Source organism: Montipora foliosa, chromosome 9 (assembly GCF_036669935.1).
Source record: "Montipora foliosa isolate CH-2021 chromosome 9, ASM3666993v2, whole genome shotgun sequence".
Taxonomy (NCBI): Eukaryota; Metazoa; Cnidaria; class Anthozoa; order Scleractinia; family Acroporidae; genus Montipora; species Montipora foliosa.
Window position 1 is genome coordinate 13,607,378 of NC_090877.1, and position 22,500 is coordinate 13,629,877.

Below are 22,500 nucleotides of genomic sequence, written 5' to 3' on the forward strand. Positions count from 1 at the left end.
CTGCACAATCTCTTTAACATGCTCTTCATTGTTCCATTAAACTTTTCCTTCAGTCCATTACACTTAGGTTGATAAGGAGTCGTGGTGAGCTGTTTAATGCTCAAAAGCCGCGTCACTTCCTTCATACACTCAGAGACAAACTGCGTACCAAGGTCACTCAAGATCTCTTCAGGCACTCCCAAACGACTAAAGATATCCACCAATGCTTCTGCCACAGTCTCAGTATCAATGTTCTTCAGCGGGACAGCTTCAAGATAACGAGTTGCAAAGTCGACCAATGTCAATATATATCTATGACCGTCCTCACTCGGGGGGAACAATAGGTCCAACCAGGTCGATTGCTACTCTCTTAAACGGCTTGTCAATTAATGGCATCTTCTCTAGGGGAACCTTCGGTACGGAACCCTTGTTAACTGTCTTTTGACATACATCGCAGGACTTGCAATAACGAGTCACGTCCCCTTGAATGCCTGGCCAATAGAACGCGCTTTGAATCTTATCAGTCGTTTTCTTTATTCCCATGTGACCTCCCATGATCGATCCGTGAGCTAGTTCCATTATTCGACCTCTCAGCTGCACAGGAACCATAACCTGCTTCAGGGGTTTACCTCCGTTCACATAAGGGTGCTTGTAGACGCGGTACAGAACTCCAGCTTTCACTTCAAATGAAGTCTCAGCCTAGCCTCTCACAACTACGTCATCTTTCTCCCAAAATTTCTGTAGGCTCTCGTCATCACGCTGCATCTGCTTGAGCTTTTCTCTATCAACTACAGGACTTTCTTTCGTACCCGGTACCTTCAGCGGAATATGTTCTCCAGCTTTCTTAGCTTGACTTCTCGTGGTTACAGCACAAGCTTCTTGTACAGGAACTTGCCAACTTGGGTCTGGGTCGTCAGCGGCTCTTGCGCCTGGTACATTACCAATAATTAAATCATAAACAGCATCGGGAAACCACTGCGCTTCCACTTGGCCCTTGAGATAAGGTGTATCAACATCAATCTTTGCGATGGGAACTTTCCTTGCCGTATTGTCAATGAGCAGCATAACATTAAACTCGCCAGTAAACTGATCCTCAGACACAAGGTCCCTCTTCACTACAATTCCACTACAACCAGTATCTCTCAGGACATCAACAGGCTTCTCTCCAACTCTTCCTTTCACGACAGGCATTTTACTTCTCACTCCAGTCAACGGTTCAACACAAGCACTACTCAACAATGGAATCTTCTTACCACAGGCTAACAGCAGCTTATCATCTTTAATACAGGCCTTAACTTCTTCATCAGTAGGTTTATCCTCAGGAGGTTGAACTAGACAACTGGCACTCACTTGACCACGCTGCACAGGGTTGCCTTCCTTACTTTGTCCTCCTGATCTGCGTCCACCTGATCGACAGTTTCTAGCTTCATGTCCCTGCTTGCCACACAGAAAACACTTCTTTGTTAGGGTTGGGCAGTTGACAGCTTTATGACCTCGGGTGTTGCACTTAAAGCAATGCAGTGCTGGTGGATTAATCTGCTTCGTCCCTCTCAGGCTGCACTGTTGGCTTTCTGCCCGCTGAGCTGAACAAATGTTTACCATGAGCCTCCAAGTACTGGTCAGCGATCTTCGCAATCTTTGCTAGAGTCTCAGGTGCCCTTTCTCGCAGGTGAATTGCCAAATCCTTACGGCAAGAGTCAATCAATTGTTCTTTCACGAGCAAGTCCTTAAGACCATCAAAGGTTCGTGCAGTATTCGAAAGCTCTAGCCACCGTAACAGGTATCTGTCCAGTCGCACAATAAACTGCTCCGGACTTTCGTCAACTTCTGGTTTGGATGCTCTAAATTCTCGACGATAGCCGTCTTCGATAAGGTCATATCTCTTCATTAAGGCAATCTTTACCTTGTCATAATCCTTAGACGCGTCCTCCGATAGACGTGAATACACTTCTAGCGCCCGTCCAGACAACAGAGCACTGAGCTTCGATGCCCATCCATCTTTTTTCCACTTAGCTGTCTCGGCAAATCTCTCGAACCTCTGCAAATACGCGTCCAAATCGTCTTTACCATCAACAAACGAGGGGAGTTTAGGTGCCTTAGCCCGATCCTCTCTCACTTCAGGACGTCCGTCAGCATTCTCCACAGCCAAACGTGCAATCTCCAGCTCATGTTCTCTTTTTGCCGCTTCAATAGCCTCTTTCTGTTTCAACAGCTCGGCTTCCATCTCCAATTTCCTTAGTTCGCGTTCTTGTCGCCTAGTTTCTCTCTCTTCGTCTTCTCTTCTTTTATCTTCTTCAAGTAATCGACGTCTCTCTTCCTTTTCTTCTTCAAACCGCCTACGCTTTTCTTCTCTTTCCTCTTCCAATTGTCTACGTTTTTCTAGTTTTTCTTCCTCTAACTTTTGTTGCTTCTCTACAAACTCGAGCAGCTTTTCTCCCTCCAATCCGAACTTTTCTCCAATCTGTATAAACTTATCCATTTCCATAGCAGTATTTCACAGCAAAAACACAATATACTCTCTTGTACAGTTCTTCTTACTTTTTCTGTAACTCCTTCTTGAATTGTCCTTTCCTGGTTTCTGTAGTCCGCAAACAAATGAATTCCTCTCCCGGACAGGCCCCCAATGTTACGAGTTCGAATGTTTTGAGGAAAGGTAGTTTACAAACTAAACTGAACGCAGGGTTGTCGGAACAACAACAAGAAGATTTATTCCAAAGTGAACGTAGTTCCCACGAAGTTAAACTCTTAACAACACGTACTTGACAAACTTACACGGCCTCCGCCAACTTGAATAAGCACTGCTTCTGTCACACTTGATTAAACAAGGCTAACGCCAACTCTCTTCGCTTGTGAAAAACTAGTTAAAAAACACTCCGCTTGGCCTCGTCTACTTATTTATTCTGACAATAAACTTCTAGAACTTTCTAAAATAGTAATCAATCTAATTATAGAAAGATTACAAAACACACCGATTTAGAAACGCTTACGCACGAATCTAAAAATAAACAAACTACGAACTCTCGCGAAGCCTCTAGAAAGTAACGCTAGTCACGCAATGCTATTTTTCGTAACACATTCCCGAAAGTAAAATACTTAAAAATATCAGTATATTTTGACTAACAGCGGATTGCTACAACGCCAAGCAATAATAATCATCGCAGTCGAGAGATCAAGCTAGGCAATTGGACAGGAAGCCCGACAAACCCACGCAGAAAGAGGTCGCTAAAGGAAAGTGGTCGCTATAAGAAAGTTGATTGTCACTATTGTTTGCCGTATTTTGGTAACAGGAATGAAAGGTGTTTACCTGTGTGGAATTGATCTGTGTATGACGTTTATCATACAGCGCTTGCCACCTCCGGTAACTAGGCCCTCCGGAAAGTCTGACGATGATTGGTGCAGATCCATTTTCACTTCCAAAGTGTCAGGTTCATTCTTTGATTTGCTAACGTTGCGAATAATGCAATGACCAACCCAAAAACTTGAGAAGTTATCACTGGATTGTCGATAATAATAGTTCTTTGGCGCCCTTAACGCCGGCTCATGTTTAAGGACCTTGAAACAAACATACAACAAAACGCTTAACTTTTCAAAATTATACTTTACCGCTAAAATAGATCGACCTAAGGGTCTCAGTGGAGCAGGCCCCTGTTGTTCAAGTCCGAATAACGTTATCCAGTGGAAACGTCACTGGGTTTTCTTCACACCTTTTAACTACATCTGCTTTAGAGTGTGCATATTCAAAATTATGAGGGTAAATATTGAAATCTTTCCAGAGATTGAAACTGGCGGATGGTGACGTAAACTCAGTGAAAAAAGTTACAAAACGCCTGTACATTAACAGTAAGTTAACCCAAGAGTATACTTACGTCTGAAGAGCTCTGAGGGCCACCAATCAAGTGTTCGGAATGAGTCACGCACTGATCTTTACAAACGCGGACGCACACAAAATCTCCGTCATAGAACTCAATTTGGCTGGCTGCGCAATACTCTTCCGGCAGACGAAATGATACCTCGACTTCCGCTTCAGAATGTTTTGTCCAATGTAGTTCTAGGTTAAAAATGGTAAACTCGTCGCTCTCCTCGACGGCTCCAGTTGCAGCTTCCATGGCGAGTACAGGTTCCCATGCACGAATGTACTGTTCTACACTCGAATACTTCTTCCTTGACGCTTTGGACCTCGATGTGGTTGCAAAACAGTCCCTTGGGTAATTCTGATGCTCAATACATATGTGAAAATTAGGGTTGACCATGAAAAGTTGAACTTCAGGGAGAAGAACTCCACGCTTCATCTGAGCGGTCAGTTGAAGGTTAATAACGTCAAACCTCCTAAACGCCAATCGTATATCATAGAAGAAATCCAGGTTGTCTTTCGTTTCAGCTGTTTTGGGGTTAAAGCCCCTTTGCTGAGATCGTTGACGCATCATACAATCTGCATCAGTCTTTCTAATCAATTTTCCAAGCTTCTTGGAGTTTCCCTCTTGAACAGCTCTTAAAATCTGTAACCAATTTCTTCCTGGGAGGTCGAAGACGTCTTCTTTTTTGCCCATTCCATTGACCAAAAGATTTTTTACCTCATCCTTTTCGCTTTTCCTTTGAGATCCATCCCAAGATCCTTTTTTGGGGGCTACGTACAATCTCTGTTTCCATGTAAATTCAATTTCTGTGAGATCTCTATTGACACCTCTATCAAATGGCTTCAGACTACTCAATTTAATTCTTCTCTGGTTCGCGGATAGCTGATTGTATTCCTGGTCCAGTATCTCCAGACAAATTGAATTATTCTCAATCAAGGAAAGGACGGCTTTCGTTTTGTGGCTTCTTACTTTAAGTTTTGAAGCCACCTGGACTTTTTTGCATCCTTTGTCAAACTTTCTCGAGTTTTCTTGGGCAAATGTGGAGCGCCTGCACACTTTTCCTACTTGGTTCTTTGAAATCTTTTTGCTTCCATGACTTTCTTGGATCAAACCCAAAAGGACTCGGTGCACTTGGATATCGACAAAGTGTCTTATGGGAGATGTAAAGTGAGTATAGTGACTCATTCCCATGGAAAAGTGGACATTCTTTTCGTCCGTCTCATCTTCATTGCATGCGTACTGAGCTTTAGGTTGAAGCCTTCGGAATTCACAATTTGCCACGACCAGCTGCGGATGGTGACTCTCATTGCAAATCAAAAACTGCAACTTTCCTTGGTCATTAGCCTTCTCAGCATTACAGATCTCGCGCCAAACGGACTGCTGCACTTTGAATGCTGCTGCCTCTGAAACTTTGACTTCTCTAGTCATTTTCTTAAGAGTTTCTTCAGAATAGAAGCCACGAATACAGAGCGAGTACTTCGTGTACTGTCCATATTTTTCGGTCCATTCTTTAAGTCTGTGTTCTTTTGGCGGCAGTTGAACTCGTAAAGGCGTTACATCAGGAAGTTCTGCAAAGAGACGGTTTGCCACACGTTGGTTAGCGAGGATCATCATTTCCTCAACCATTTCGTGGGCTTTGAAGTTTTCAGGATCATCATCACAGTTAGACCAATGGTCGAATGATGCGCCCCTCAGTCGAAATAATCTCCTCCTCTGCGCGAGAAAACTCAACGATCGAATATTTTCCGCGGTATCAAACGATATTTGTTGGGTAGTACAGTCTTGGCCATCGATAATCTTTTGAGCATCCCCATAACTGAGCCTACAACAGGACTTGACAATGGTGCGCTCCATTGTCGGCTCTGCAACTAGTTCGCCCTTGTCTGAAAGGTCCAGAAACACCGACACGCACAGGCGATCCCTACCGGGAAGAAGACTGCAATGGTTTTCGGTAAGCTCGGGAGGAAGCATTGGTACGCTTTCATAGTCGTGACCTGGGTAGTACGAAGTGCAGCGAAAAAAGGCATCCCTATCCAATGCAGTCCCTTCCTCGACAAAGAAACTCACGTCGGCGATGTGAACTCCGATCCGATACACAGACTCTTCAACTTGTTCCACCGTAAGAGCGTCATCAAGATCTTTGGAGGTCTCTGGGTCAATGGTAAAAGCACCTTCAATTTTCTGGCGAGTCTGATACTCCTCATATGGTACTGACCAAGTTGACGGAAACTTTCTTCGAACTTCAAGTTTGCTCTCCTCTTCGAATGGCTTCCTGATTCCATGTTCAGCAAACAAGATATCCATACTTGCCTCCAAAGTGTTTATTTGTGGCAATTTCCCTATAATGATACCTAAGGGGAGAGTGTTGTCTGACCTCCACTGTAAGAACTGGACAAGGAACAGATATTTCCCATTGCAGAATTCCTTAAAACCCATCACTTCAACTCGTAGTTTATCATGATCACCATCGCGCATTTCCTTGTAAATAGGCATACCCTTGACATCTCTTGCTCTCCAGGTTATTATTTTTGGTACGCTTTTGTTGATTGGAATCATACACTCCGGATTTTCGGGGTCCACTCTGCAGACATACTGACGTTCGTGGGGACTGATGATGTGATTGAGAACACCTAGAGTCCAATAAATGAATGTTAAGTGAGAATCCGATACAAAAGCTCACTTGCATGTTATTTGTTTTTTTAAAGTGATGTAGCTACCTTTGTGGAATCATCCATATCTAAATCAAAGTCACTCAGCTATGCTGGGGTACGTAGTGCATGCAATGTAATTCGGTAAGACCTAGTGATTCCTCTTTCAAAACCGTGACACTATTTCTTTGACATGCCTCAAAATAACTATGATAAGACAGTGGAAACACCAACTTACCCACGATTTTTCCCTGAGGACGAGGTTCAAAATCTTTGGAGGAACCTTTCCTTTTGATCACAACTCGATCCATGTCGAACACTCCTCGAATTCTTCCTTTCACTTTGATATCGGGAGTCGTGGTGTCTGATACCACTCCATAAGCGGAACGAAAACTCTCCGACCCAAGTCTTAGGTTACAAGGGATGTATATATCTGGCTCTTTACGCAAAAGGTCCTCCAAGATCTCTGTATCGAGGTAATCATTTTGCCTCGAAGGTGCAGTTAGCCTCTGTGTCCGAGAGGATTTGGTAAACCGAAGATCGACATCAAGAAAAGCAACCTTTCGTCCATTGATATGGGTGACCTGGTAACCTGCAGAACTCAGGTCACCGGAAAATGCTGTCTGTTTTTCTTGAGGTCTATTAAATTCATGCTTCTCTGCTTTGGACGTTTTTCCACCTGATATCAGCTTAACGGTGTCCAAGGAGGGATATTCTGCGTCCCTAGCTTTGATCTCTGCACATTTCTCCAAAAAGGCCTTGATTATTTCATCCATGTACCTTGGAAAGACACTTTCATCCTCAGAATGTTCGCGACGAAATTTATTGAAGAAGTTTGGAGTATCCCAAAGTGCACTTGCGTCTTGAGACAGAGTCACATTCTGTCGTTCAACCTGGTACGTTGTCTCATCTTTAATAGACGGGTCATCTCCTTCGGATTCGCTTTCGTAATCAAGCTCGTCTTCATCCTCCGAGGATTCTTTCTTCATGTTTTCTTCTCCTGTGGGAAAATCTGAGCTCTCGTGTTCTCTGTCCTTTGGCTTCTCACGGCTTTTGGGGTTTTCGCTTTCCTCGTCTTGTCGATTTACATACTCATCTATGGGATTACACACTTCTTTTCCAACTTGTGTCATCCCTTTGGGAACAAAAGTAGCAGCTTGGGGATTTAAAGAAATCCCTCGTAGATATGCGTCCACTTGTTGACGTAGTTGTTCATAGGATATTCCATACAAGGCGTCGCGATTGGCACATCTTCTGATGTAGTCTCGCCAGTTGTCTCTGCATTCGCCAACTGTGCATAGGGATACAGGCTCTCCGACTACTGCTACCAGGGACTTTGCTCGAGTTATAGCGGTGTTTAAAAGTGTTGCGTCAGATAAGAATTCCCAGTAGTGTTGCTGAACGGAACCAGATCCTCCATTAGCTCTTTGACAAGTTAGAAAAGTGCGCACAGTACTGATGAATACCGCTCTAAATTCTTTCCCTGCAGCAGTGAGAAAAAGACGAAAATGTTGGGCCTCGTTTTGTAGTATTTATGTAGTTCACCATTGTATTTGGCCTTAAAAGGGGTTAGAGAGGTAATCAGGGCGAAAAAAGAAATTGCTAAGGGAATGTTCTCAATTTGTAAGCGTACGTGCACTGACAATGAGGCGACTCTATCAACTGCTTGCCAATCTGTTGCCATGTGTTTATTCCTTTATCTCTGTATTATACCATATACATACCCTCCTCTTCACGAACTGCAGCGCTTTTCATAAATTTCCTCAAATTGTGCCATTACTAAGTCGATCTCAATCATAGCTTTCAGTGCACAGATTAACCCAAGATTTAGAACCTTTTGATCAGATTGAAATGGCGCAGAGGTGAGAGTACTCCCCTCCCAACAATGTGGTTTGAGCTGTTCCTGGTGTTCCTTGTGTTTCTACGCCTACTGTATTTGTCTCCCTTCTGTCAGAAGGCTTTATTTCATTTGCATCGTGTTAATTTAAATTAATTCGGAATGTCCTTAAGGAGGCCCTTCTTAACTACAGCCCTTGTTGCTATGCAAACTTTTATCGGCCTTTTCTCAACATCCATTAACTATATATACATATGTACATAGAAGCAATCCTGTGTTAACTCTCATTCTACCTGAACAAGGGTGGAAATATAGTGACATTACTAAATCAAATCTACGTTATACCGGCTCTTTCTCAAAATATTAAGTTCTTAAACAGTCAATGTGCCCACCGACTAACGGTTCGCATTTTTGTCCGGTCATAGTTTTGACAGAGCAAACGAAGCGCCTTCAAACTACGCCTCGGCATTGCGTTTAAACTTCACAACGATATAATATCCCAAACAAGAACGCAAAAGGAGCATAAATCAAATAAAATCTTAATTACTCAGTTTTAGAGAGATTTGGACGTTTCATATTTCCCACCATTTTGGCGGTCAGTCGGCGGGCGGCACTTGTCCCGCGAGGACACCGCTGACAATTTGCGGGCGTAATTTCGCTTAGCAGCAGGCTTGTAGTTAAGAAGGACCCCCTTAAGTGATTTTCCATTGCATATTAATCAGTTGGCAAGTTTGGTTTCCTGTATTCCTCAGCGTCCTAATTCGATGCGTGAAATAACAGTGTGCCCAAATTGCTGTACACTCGCAAGCGACAGATCTCAGCCTTAAGCAAAAGAGCGAACTGAGAGCTATAATTATATACTCAACAGAATATCGCGTTTCTGACAATGCATAAATAGGTTATAGAGCGCAATACTGAAGTTGCTATGGAAACACAGCGATGGCGTAATTTTCTGGGCCCGGTTGTTCGAAAACTGATTAACTTAATCCACGATTAGCGTAAACTTTTGTTGCATGTTCTCATCTTTTTGGTGAAAGTTTCTTTTGCTTATTTTTGTTTTTTCAAAATTGACTTCTTCCAATGTAAAGTTTTGCCGAATATCAGCGTTGAACAGCATTTGGGAGTAGAGAAATAAAGTCCTTGGTTGATTTTAAATCTGGAATTAACGTTAATTGGCTTTTGAACAACCGGGCCCTGGAGCATATAACAAATAAATAAATAAAAGTCGCATGAACTTGCTCGTGCATTTCGTGATTTGTGGTTGCTCGTGATGTTTTCAAAGTTCTCAAATTGCACAAGCCGCGGCGCAGGTGAGTGCAACTTTGAGAACTTTTAAAACATCACTCGTGCCCATAAATCACGAAATGCACTCGAGATCATACGATTTCCTATACAAAAACACTTGAAGCCGTAAGATAAGTGACATACCCTGAATGTTGTAAATTCTCTCTACCGTGACTATTCCAAGCTCCGCGTCATTTCTTCTAAGCAATGTTCGAATAGTTTTAACCTATGACATTTTAACATAGTTAATCTAGGGACTGGTTATGAAACCCTGGGAATTTCAAAAACAGGAACAATACAGTCGCAATTAGATGTTGAACCGACAGTGACCCTGCACAATCTTTTGTTTTTGGTTCGCAAGTTAATTTCGAATAAATTAGTCAAAGCTTTTGATTGGTTATCCTGCCGAAAAAAAGCGTGTTTTTGTCGGGTTTTGTGCAGGGTCAAGGCCAAAAAAGCGAACAAAAACATGAAACAAAGAAACTTGTCGAGTTTGATAACCAGCCTACTTCTATTAACTATGATTTTAAATGTAATCAGTTTCCAGGGTGAGAAATTTCCAATGTTTAAAATTTGGCAAACAGTGTGCCGTGCTTATAAAGATTTGTCACAAGAGCATCATCTCGGGATATTTAAGTAATCTCTCCTTCGTCGATCTAATTGTAATGTTGGCTTCCCGAAACAAATTGAAACAAATTTTATTACGTTGTAATCATCGTTTCCAGCGATGCCCTTCTATGACAAGAAGGGAAACGCCGTTTCCCGTCTGTTCACCGAAGACACATCCGGAGACGAGTTTTTTTTTTTAACTTTTTCATTACTGTTTTCCACATTTTTGATGTAATGTATCAAACACGAGAAGGATTGTTTCATCGAATATCCAAACACCGAGAAGAAAGTTGAAAAACGAGGCCGAAGGCCGAGTTTTTTAACCGACTTCGAGGTGGTTGGATATCTGATGGAACACACTATCGAGTGTTTGATATTGCTTTTCAAAGGAATCAGTATTTTAATTGATATTTGGAATCAAAGTTGGCGAAATTTTACGCTAATTAAGACCACATATCCAAACTTCCTTCACGGTAGTGGTTCTTTTGTTTTTGGCTTATAAATTATTAATGAGTTTGATAGCCCTAGCTAAAAGTGCCTTCTTCGTGTTACTCCTTGTTATTCCTGGCAAGGGATTCCTCGTAGATTTTTAGGTTTATATGTTGAAATTTAAGATCGCTTTCAAAAGTTCAAGTTTGTTGGTTTTAAGAACTTTCTATCCTTGACTTATGCATGCCTTGCAGGCCAATTTTAGAACGCTCGTGTACTCTCATACAGTTTTATAGTGTTGCACACCGATGACATAATGGTATTGGGCTAAAAGGGTAGTATCCACAAAAGCCGTCCATTTCCTTTCCGAAATTTGACGTTTACATTGCATTACGACGGAGGTGGGAAATTCTGAAACCTTACCTGGGCATAAGAGGCGGATATAACCCCAATCTTGGAAAGATCTCTTTCACCCCATTCAACAGGCCAATCATCGGAAAGTTCCTTAACTCTCTTAACAATTTCGCTTGCTTCGGCTGAATTGGCGTAGGAATTGTCCATCGCTTCCTCCAAGCCACTAACGGCGAAAAACATTAATGGCCCCAATGTTGGATGTGCGGCTTCCCTACTGTGGGGGATAAGCCCTTCTCCATAGAAGTTGTCGGAGGGAAACTGAAGGATTTCTGGATGACAACGGTAATTCTTCGCCAAAAACATCACATTTCCTTGGTCCACCTCAGCCTTCATTTGACAGTAGCGATCGAACAGCCGTTCTGGAAGCGAGCGCTGCAAGCCCCAATCTCGAGCAAAATGTGAATATACTTCTGGCTTCATCTAAAATTATGCACAAAAGACAATCACATAACATCAAAATATGGACGTTTGACGTGACGAACTGCTAGTGGAAGGCATTTACGACCGAAATATATTGTATCAATAATCGTTGGCCTTATATTTGCCTGACCCAGAAATTTGTTTGGTGAGCTTAGTTCAAGGAAGTGTAACGAAAAATGATGTTAAAACGCCTCATAGCACTGATTCAGAGTAATAGACAATGTTATAATAGAACTGACCGTTTTGACTTCATCACTTAAGGTTAGTCCCCGGTTTTGCATTGCGCAACCCGACTGCTCATAATTCATTGATAAAATGGCGGATTTTCATTGACGCCTAGACTAATCCGTCAAGGAATGCCTATTTTCTGCTGAACACGTGCGGTGACCCCCATTTTTTTATTCCATATATTAGCTGAGGACTGTGTCTTCATGGAGTAGTGAAAAAATCAGCAAAAATCTACTGCCAGTTTTTTGGCAATTTCATAAAATTGTGCGGATAGAGCCCTTACGAGTGGAACAGCTCATTCTAAAGTTAAATCTATTTGGAGTGTTAAGTACTCACCAAGGCATTCAAATAAAGTTTTCAGGTACTTACTTGAATAAACCATAGAATGACACCTAAATTTGGGGGTACGCGGCAATTGTCAAAGTCACAAATAGGCGTATTCTTTAGCATCGTACCATGGAAACGAGCACGGTGAACCCCACTTTTAATTACATTTTTATCACCTTCTTGATATGTTACAGCAGGGAGAGAAGCTTTATCGGAAATCTGTGACAAGTTCTGTTTCTAGGGAATCAAGTCAGTGGTATTAAATAAGTGCACTGTTTCTTTCTTGTTTAAATTTCAGTAGAACTCCCCGTACGACACGGCATTTTTTTTGCCGCGCATGGCCCCCTTGCTCCGATCAGCCCTTCATGTCCACTAGCGATTTCCATTTGGAATCCTAAGTCGCTTTTTTTTTTTTTTTTTTTTTGCATTCAAGGAAGGAGTACGTATCCTAACAGTGTCAGTCCCGTGTTATGTCATTCGGGTGTCGATCGTGCTGCCATCCATTTCAGCGTTTGGACAACATAGCTGGCTAGCGCACATGACCTCGATCTCATGTGATAGTGTACGACTCGCCCAAGGGAAAACACTGAAGTTTGTCCACCGAAGTTGAGTCCTGTTGGATGGGGTTATAATATGGATAGATGACCGTCCAAGCACACTAGGGAGTCACGCTGCTTGGATATCCAGCACGAAAGTCTACTGATATCTCACAAAAGTTATTTTGCATTATGACACATGTATTCCATATTAAGATAACGGTCTTATGGTATGATACCTTCATTACTGAACAAATACTAGAAAAAGGTACAAAACGATTCTGCCCGCCAAAATATACAACTACTTTCAAATGCCTCGTCCATGAAAAAAACAGGAATCAACAATGGACCTCACTTATCCTTGATTAGTGCTAGTTTATAAAACTATCCTCGTTAAAACAACCAGCCCACGGAAATGTGCCGGTCGTAAGAACAGGGTGGTCGTTTGAACGGGGTAGCCGTTAATCCCATTATTTAATCCAGTTAAAGCACATTAAAGCTTTCATTGCGTTATATCTCGTAAAACCCAACTAACGGTTTTTTGGTGTACCTGCATGTGATCTCCTGTTAAAACAATTTTCGTGTTTGGCCCAGCCAAAATAAGGGGAGTTAAAGCTTCAGGCTCCAATGCTTGGGCAGCCTCGTCTATCAGGATGTGTGTGAAGAAGCCACGGTTGAGTTGTAGGTCTAGCAAGTGTTTAGACGTAGCCAAAGTTGTAATCACCACTCGATACGCAATTACATCTTCGCGTGTTGGTAACTTATAGGTGCCGCTTTCGATCAGGGCATAATTTTTGGCAACTTTGGAGTCAGCATCCAATCTGCGATCGAAAAAAAAATTGAAACAATCGTGTAGTTTGATAAGCAAAACAAAGTCATTTGAAGTCCAAACGAATACTTTCCGATCTAAAAAGCACTAAAAAAAGACAAACTTTATGCATTGGCCTCCGTCAATTCTACCAACCTTCTCTCCACGTGGTAAATCCGTAACGGCTTTGCCGCTCGAAGTCCTTTGTCATTTGTTAAGTAATTATGCAACAGCTCAACATGCAAGTCAGCTGCACTGTTGGTGTGCGTGCAGAGCAAGATGCGCGTCCTACTCCTTCTAACCAATTCACGGATCGCTTGATGCAAGGTAAATGTCTTGCCAGTTCCAAACGGACCAAAAACCACGAGAGGACGAGGATTACATTCAGTCCATAAAATGCGACTGATAACGTCTCTTTGATCTTCATCCAAACGCACTCTATCAGAGGAAATATATACCTAGAAATACCCACGAGGGAAAAGAAAATAATTATAGAGAACAAGATGTTAACTTGTACACTTTCCATATCGGCCATGAACCTTGTTCGTGAATGCGTAAAGTTCTCTTCAGAACTATTTAGCGAAATACTTTGCCTCAAAACTATTATATGCATGCTAACTAACTTTTGGTTTTATTTCAAATAATTCCGTATTGTTTACGTATTTCGTACTAAGTTGCAAGTGTCTCCAATTTATTTCAAGAGGCTGGAAAAAGGTCGCTAACAAATTCAATGGTTTTATTCCCGCGGTCAAATAAGCAAGACAAAATTCTACGAATCGTGGCATGAATTTGAGCAAGCGTCTCAATTTTTTTTCTTTTTTTGGGGGGGAAAGACGCTTTAAAACTAATTGGGACATCTGGATAATACAAGTACGGCTATAAGACTGAAATAGTGAGTAGGGGCCAAGTTATAAAGCGTTAAAAATTGTCTGATACATACGTATATATTGCAATTACATCCATGGGCAACTCGGAAAAATTCCGAATTCCGCCGGGATAGGATTTGAACCTACGACCATCCGTGATCTAGTTATGATATGCTGTCAGCCGTTATTTGACTTTGTAACTGCGTCATATGATTTGAGTAAAAGACTCACATTTCACACTTGCTCTCCATAGAGTCTCCATGCAGTACTGACTGAGCTCAGTGGTTACAGCATCCGACTATTACAGCATCCGACTAGATCACGGAGGGTCGTGGGTTCAAATCCCAACAGGAACTCCAGATCAGATTATTTCCCAATTTCCAATGGAAGTAGTTACAACATATCTGTATCAAGTGAAACTATGATCCTCGCAGTTATGAACGCAATTTTTGCAATTGCGTAGAAAAGCCTAAAAAATTCAGGACTTCAACGGGGTTTGAACCCGTGACCTCGTGATACCGGTGCGACGCTCTAACCAAATGAGCTATGAAGCCACTGACGTTGGGAATTTGTGGGTTCTAATGTTCCCGTGAGGATTATAGCTTCACTTGATTTCACATTCGCAGTTCAAGATATGATCAATATAGAGAAGCCTAAAAAATTCAGGACATCAACGGGGTTTGAACCCGTGACCTCGTGATACCGTTTCGACGCTCTAACCAACTGAGCTATGAAGCCACTGACGTTGGGAATTTGTGGGTTCTAATGTTCCCGTGAGGATCATAGCTTCACTTGATTTCATATTCGCAGTTCAATGTATGATCCGTTTCATATATCATTTCATCGTTGATTCATTTCTCCCGGGAACATTAGAACCCACAAATGACCAGCTCCCAACGTCAATGGATTCATAGCTCAGTTGGTTAGAGCGTCGCACTGGTGGAACGAGGTCACGGGTTCAAACTGCGTTGAAGTCCTGAACGTTTTAGGCTTCTCTGCGCAATTGCAAAAATTGCGTTCATAACTGCGAGGATCATAGCTTCACTTGACTTCATATCCGCAGTTCAATATATGATCCATTTCATATATCATTTCATCGTTGACATATATGTATATATCATCACAAAAATGGTCTGCCATGCAAAACGGAGAGAACTGAAAGTGAAATCTTGTTCGGATTTCTTTGACAACCCCAGGGCGTAGGTCTACTTAACTCCCCAAAAAGGAGGACTCCGATTTCATCCGAGTATTCCGGTTTCGCTTACTAGTAAATTCAACGTTTCTGAATCATTTATCCTCACGTTCAGTCCGAGCTGTACCTAGGGGCTCAAAACGATGCGCGGCTGCAGCTCTAAGGAGTAGAATATTGATTTACTAAGCAATTTCAAGAAGCGCCCTAGAAGTCAGTAGAGCACCCCAACAGTCCTGCTGGAAGGCATCGTTTCGCGAATGCAAGCCTTAGACACTTGCGAACGGTTTCACCGTATTTCAAGTTAAACTACTTTGACCCATACACATCAAGAGCACCACCAATTGACGAGTAAAATTGTCAGGCGTTAGCCAGACAAAGTAAAATCTGCAAGTCTCCACTCTCAGGAGGGAAAGTCCAGTTAAAGGGGACAGTTTTTGAGTGGACCTAGTTGTTGTTCACCCATTCACACTTATACAGCGCCCGGAATTGACGAGTAAAATCGTTCGACAGAGTAAAATCTATGACCTGTTACGTTACCTCGTGTGTCACCTGCCATGCATTTGGTTTTGGAAACAATAGGTTTTGTTGGGTAGGACCCAGCTTGTCAATTGCAGCATGCCATTCACAGAGGGGCTGTCGATTGAGCTGAAACTGTACGTCAACCAAAATGATTTTTTCTCCGTCATTGTTTAGCTGAAGCTCAGAACAGATCCGGGACGACAATTTCAATACTACAGTGTTTCCTGTGATGTCTACCGCTTCAACGAGTGCCTCGCACACCTTGGAAGAATTACTGTTTGCCAATCTAAGCCAAGCAGTCTGAATATTTCGGATGAGGAGTCGACCAGCGGCATAATCAGGTTGGGGGGCTCCATTCTCCTCGAAAGTGAGAACTCCATATAATTCCCCTTTTCCAGCAAAATTCGTTTCAGATCTTTTGCCAAGCACACTTTTCTTAGTGTGCAATGGGACACTGCGAAGAATAAACCTGAAAAACAAATATTTTTGAAATCATGTACGAAATAAATCAGAACATTTCTTTTCAGTGTAGAAAACAAACGATCGTAGATGTTTTTCTCCATCTTAGAATCAAGACACATTCGAGACTCCCTCTTTTAATCGGCGTCTTGGGTTTCAAAATCCGTTCCTTTTGCACTTCCATTCGAGGAAGCACAAAGTTATCATCTTGTCTCTTTGTCAAGTGTTATCCTCTGAAATAAAGTGGTGATGATGATAATGATGATAATGATGTTGATACAAGAGTAAATTAGATAAAGGCGTTCTCTTGGCATGGGTGTGCTCCCCAGCACAGTCACAAATGACTATATTTTTAGAATACCCATTCCCGCGAAAATTCGTTGATGTCCCTGAAAAAACATGTCAGAAGCCGTAACGCGCGACATTGCTTCTCCTGATTGGTTAAAGTGGCGACCCTTTGTCTTCGCGTGCTATAAAAATAAATCCATTTGTGACTGTTCTGGGGTAAGACTGCAAATTGATAGAGAAACGCTCTTACCTAATTCACTCTTACTTGATAATGATGATGATGATGATGATGATGTCCTAATTGATAACGACGTGGATAATTAATAATAATTTTAACCATCCTAGTCTGGAAACAATGATTGGACCAAAAGAAGACGTGGCCTTGGTTTCAACTAACTAGGCAAATTGCACAAAACTAGTGTCAAGACATTTAACATTTACCTTGAAATGGCTTTTTTCATGAAGATTTCTTCCGTAAAAAGTAGTTGATGCATTGCCCTCTGGTAGTTTTCCTCGGTAAGGTTGACTTCAACAACTTGTGCTGAAACCACGTTTTCGATCCTGGAAGGCAGTTGATAGGTGGTTTCTTCAACTGACGCAGCGATTCTAGAGGACACCACAACCTCCACAGATGTCTCCGTCCAAACCTCTGGATCTAGTTTGAGTTCTTCACGAGTAGCTGAAATTGTGTCTAAGGTGTCCTTGTGAGCTACATCAACGTTGAAACCGTGCAACAAGTAAGGTTTTTTCGTCCCAAAATCAAACCTAAGACACTGAGTAAACGTCCGATTTGGGATGGAGATTTTAGTTTCAAAGAGAACGGAAACTTCAATCTTCACTTGTCCTGATGTCACTCCCAGATCAGGTAGGGTGCACGACCAGCGTTCGTTCGGCTTCACAAAAACATCACGCTCGCCGTTTAAACAACCACTGACTCTAGTCAGTCGATAGCAGTTGTGATAGCGATGGGTGAGATCTACTCCTCTTAGCATGCCCACATCACGTATCTATAAGACACCAAAAACCACCCCTTGTGTTAGGAAAGTTGCAGGGACTAGAAATGAGATTAGGCAGCTGTCTTCCGTTAAATGAATGAATCCAATTGTATCTCTCAGACAGTACGTCTAGACGGGTGCTATGATTGGCCAATCACAGCGAACCATATTCTACAGTTGGACGAGCTCAATTTGTTGCTCAATTCAAACGTCCAGGGTCAGGGTTACAAATATCTCAAGAGGTTTTTATTTCACGGGAAAATGTTACGTTTTGTTCATAAATAGTCAAATTACCAATTTCGTTTCCTTCGAAAACTAAAGGTCTTGTTTTTATGAAGTGTTTTATCCATAGAATGTACTGAATTGTCACTCACTATAGTTTCTTTTAACGGTTGTTTTTGTCATACTTTGTTTACGCAGTTTCAGTGGACCAGGTGTGCCAATAAAAGACTATACAACAAAAAGTGAATGCGCAACCTACCTCAAACGTGAGAGTAACTGTCCATTCATATTTGTCGCCTATGTGATCACAACGAGGAATAATTTGCACTGCAGAAGGTTTATCACTTGAAATTTGTACCCCAGGGAGACTGTAGACCATCTAAAGAAAGAGATGAACGAAAATACAGCATAAAAAAGAGAATTAATGTGCCCCTAACCACACTTACGTCCACATAATATTATCCAAGTAATGAGATACAAGCCCAATTTTGACATCCAACACGACGTGCCCCTTTAAATCAAAGCATTTGTTACCTATAAAGGGTAACCAGGTGATCTGGTGACGTAATTTGGAGGACTGGGAAGAAACATGTTAACGCCGTATCCCATAACCGCACGCGGCCTTAGGTGTTGTTTCCAAACTTGCTACAGTATTTCCATCGCCAAAACTCATTCCGTGTCTATAACATTTCCTGTTACTGAATGAACATTCAAGTAGAACCGACGAGCTCTAACCTCGCCTCTGCCATGTTGAATTCGAGAATAAGGCCGCGCACGGTTGTGGGATTCGGCGTTAAAATTGTTCTCCCCAGTCCTCCGAATTACGTCACCAGATCACCTGGAATGGTTAGCGTAATTTTTAGCTTAGGGTAAATACAGCAGTTTATCCTTACTTGAGGAGTACCATTTGGGGACACTCTGTTGCGTTAATTGTCTGTATTCCGAGACAGGAGTGGTGCTGAAGTTGGGGAGAAGAACAAGGGGGCACTTTTGGTGAAGCCTATTGAAATCCGCATGCAACTAATTACTTGTATTTCTAAACATATAGCTGCCTAACCAGGAGCACTAACAGCAAATATTTTTCTTTACTGAGATAAATATATTCAGCGATGGCAAAAAATTCCAATTTTGTTTTTTCTGCCCCATGAAATTAAACAAAATCAGGTGTCGTTTGTCCAACTGTCGCAGAAGCTAGTCAGGTATATGGGTCAATTCTTGAGATAACGCTGCAAACAGCTTTGCAACGCTAAAAATCTCTCAGAACTGGTGTGCAAAACAGCTTGTGACGTCATCTCAGAGACTGACCCATGCTTCTTGCTAGCTCAGCCGTGGGGAAAAACGAATGCTACTTTTGTCAACATTCCGCATTTCATGCGGCATTTTGGAAGCGAAATCGCAACCACTTGATGTCTTATGGGGCTGATATTTCACCTTTGTAGAATTAAAACTTTTGAGGTTAGAGGCATTCAAATAATTTAACTTCTTTTTGGTTCTATGTTGGGTAAACGAATCGCTCGAATGCCGGACCAGGTGATTGAGAAAAATGACATGCTGTTGACTCCCAGTAATCAATAGCCTTCGTCAATTGATGTGCTTGGGCTTCCGCTCGAAAAAAGTTTCTCTGTCCTTTGAAGATACCCTTTTCGTAAAGAGTCGATCATCATTGAAATACTCAGTCGACCTTCATTGAAGGTTTTATTTCTTCGTAGTCAACTGTATCTCCTCTTGCTCAATAGCACTGTAACCCCGGCTTACAGTAAAATTGTTACATTAAAGCACAGAAGAGATCACAGAGCTACATGTGGTGAACAGTAAAGAGTTCACTTCAACATAAACTCTCTGCTGACAAGGATTAATTCAAAGGAAAGGAAAGGAACTTTATTTGAGTGCCTAGCCTTTTAGCGCTGAGGCACTTATTGGGGACACTGTAAAATGAAATCAACAAATCAACGCAAATCAAATAATGTGAAAAGGACAGTTTTGCTCAAGTTGTGGAATCTTCCGCTCTGGTCACGAACACTGACGCTCTTTAGGACATCAGTTCTGCTGGGTTAAAACTATTTCTAAATTGATGACAGAGGCTCGTGCTGCGTGAATCATAAGCCTTCTGTGATTGTGATTGCAGTTCTAATAAAACCTTTGAGTCTTAGCAATGCTGAATATATCAGCTGTCTAGTCTTGCTCTAATGATTGTAAAATAAGTTTTAGCCTAGACTGCAAGCAGTCCCTTAGGATGGTCGCGCGAGCGAGGAAAGCGCGAGTGAGGAAATCGAGCGAAGCGAGCGAAAGCCGAGGGGAAGCTGGGGGGAAGGCGGGAAAAGAGGGAGGGACTGCATTCTCTTTTGAACCAGACGTGTTCAAGTAACTCCGCCCACCAAAGGCGACAACCGGTTAAAAATAAACTGATCTGTCACTTGATAACTAATAACTCCGCCTCAATTTGTCGCGCTGTTTCCCCACGGTTTCGCGGCAAATAAATAAATCGATCGGGTGTTTTTCTTCATGAACGAAAATACACCCAAAAAAAAGGTAGTCCACAAAGGGAGAGGAAGAAAGCTCAATCTGGAAGTTGAGGCCTCTGACTTTTGCCGAATATGTAAGGTAAATTTTAAAAAGAACGGAACTTACATCTCTTCAGAGAATTTATTTACAACTTCCAAGCCTGGCGGACCTCTCAGCGAGATCCTGTCTTCAAAGCTAAAAGGACAAAGGACAAATTCTTCCTGAATTCCGACGATTCGTCCTTCAGCAAATCTCTAAATTCTTTGGAAAGCCCTTGTTCCGCAGAAGCAAAAATCGCTTGAAATTTGTTGGCAGCAATGTCTTTCATCAACTCTGGTTTCTTATCGAAAGCAACTGCTTTCAGGCCAAAATCATTTGACTGTAGTTGATCATCGATGATACTTCGAAGAGGAACAGTAACAACGATGGAAGAGGAATCCTTCGCGAAAACGAAGCTTTGGTAAATGACAGATTTACCGAAGCCAGTCGGTAATACCGCTAAAACATCTTTTCCTGACATAAGTGCTTCAACAGCAAGCTTCTGTTCTTCCTTTAAATTCAGACCGCCAAGACGCTCAGATAAACGGTCAGGTAAAATACTTTCTTTGGCCGCCGAATCCATCGTGTCAACTCGCTCTGATCAAAACATGCTAGCTATTTTCGGTGCATCGTGTTATATTTGATGTGTCAATATGTTAGAATTTCGTAATTGCAATGACCACGCGCTGACAGCATGCTATTGTTTATCAACCTATCCAATTCTCCGATGCTGGGGCCGCGGAGAAATTTGAACGCGTCGGTTACAAAAGAGAATGCAGTCCCTCTTCTTCCCGCCTCTCTCCAGTTTCCCTCTCGGCCAATTCGCTCTCTCCAGTCCTGCCGAGCTTAGACTTGACTGAAGAGGAACTGCTCGCAGTCTAGTTTTAGCCATAGCGGAACTGTGCTTGCCTATCTAAATCCACCTCCAAAATACAAATAAAACGTTTTGAGAAAAAGAGATTTTTGTACGGTGTTGGCTGCGTAATAGTAATGGAAAAAAATTATTTTGACACGGTGTTTACGTATTTTCATTTAGGTACATAAGAATACCAAGTTATTTCATTAAAAAACAATCCCGGGTAAACATTAAACTATAACAAATACCAGCTACTTGTAGTAGAACAATAAATCTGCTATAAAAGGACACAGTGTACATTGTACAGACACTGTGGACGACCCTGCCTTAACTGGAAAGTGCGATTTTTCAAAATGTTTTATTTGTTTTGCAATAAAGGAGAGCACCTCTTTCCGAGAGATATCAGCAGTTCTTTCTCTTCTTTGGCTTGTGGGTTCTTGTACCCTGCTCGTTGAGGTATTTTCAGAGTTACTCTTCTTATGACTTTCCATCCAGAATCTTAGTTCTTCTTGACTGTGGGCAAATGTACAGAATCTTCCTGTCTTGCACACTCGACCAGATTTCCTCCTAAAACCCCCCAAAAACACGCAAGTCAACGAGGAACGAGGATTTCGGGCGATATTCGGTTTACCCTTATAGACGAAAGTGACAAATGAAAAATGTGAGTTCGAATTCGAGACCCTCGTAACACCGGTCGGATGCTCTACCCATTGAGCTACAAGAACTCTTGGGGAACTAGATCCTTTATCTAGGTCCTTTACGCCTTGAACATGCACAGGCAAACCACAGAATTGACTGGGACTTTGCTGCATGTGTTAGCTACAGCACTAACTACTACCAACGGATCGTACTCGAAAGCTGGTTTACTAACTTAGAACAGACACCAATAAGCCGATGCCTACAACTTCCCGCACCCTACAAACGACTCATCAACGACATCAACAACAGACAAACAATACGCTGATTTACTCTATCACAGTACTGCCCAACAGATTATACGATACACGTACAGACCTTAGACCTATAGACGGATCGAAACGCACCAATCCATGTTTTTTAGTCTTCACAGACTTACCTGATTACAGTGTAATGTGAAGTGCTAGTTTTGTACCCCATACTGGAAACATGTGAGCGTTAGCCCAGGCTACTAATGGAAATGGGCCTACACAAGGACAGGGAAAAACTCTGA

The 22,500-nt window shown here is 42.1% G+C and overlaps 1 protein-coding gene across 2 annotated transcripts in view; it reads right to left on the minus strand.

Annotated features, from left to right (window-relative positions):
- LOC137971176 (3'-5' exoribonuclease HELZ2-like) overlaps positions 1-22,500 on the minus strand; it is a 74,980-nt gene that overhangs the window by 18,898 nt on the left and 33,582 nt on the right. For both annotated transcript variants that reach the window (XM_068817936.1, XM_068817937.1), the window contains 11 exons: positions 21,698-21,878; positions 18,174-18,293; positions 17,139-17,704; positions 15,969-16,419; positions 13,530-13,831; positions 13,116-13,386; positions 11,064-11,474; positions 9,747-9,828; positions 6,720-7,964; positions 3,846-6,463; positions 3,284-3,531 (listed from right to left, as the gene is read on the minus strand). In XM_068817936.1, coding sequence (XP_068674037.1) covers positions 3,284-3,531; positions 3,846-6,463; positions 6,720-7,964; positions 9,747-9,828; positions 11,064-11,474; positions 13,116-13,386; positions 13,530-13,831; positions 15,969-16,419; positions 17,139-17,704; positions 18,174-18,293; positions 21,698-21,878 — 6,495 coding nt within the window. The remainder of the gene's footprint in view (positions 1-3,283; positions 3,532-3,845; positions 6,464-6,719; positions 7,965-9,746; positions 9,829-11,063; positions 11,475-13,115; positions 13,387-13,529; positions 13,832-15,968; positions 16,420-17,138; positions 17,705-18,173; positions 18,294-21,697; positions 21,879-22,500) is intronic.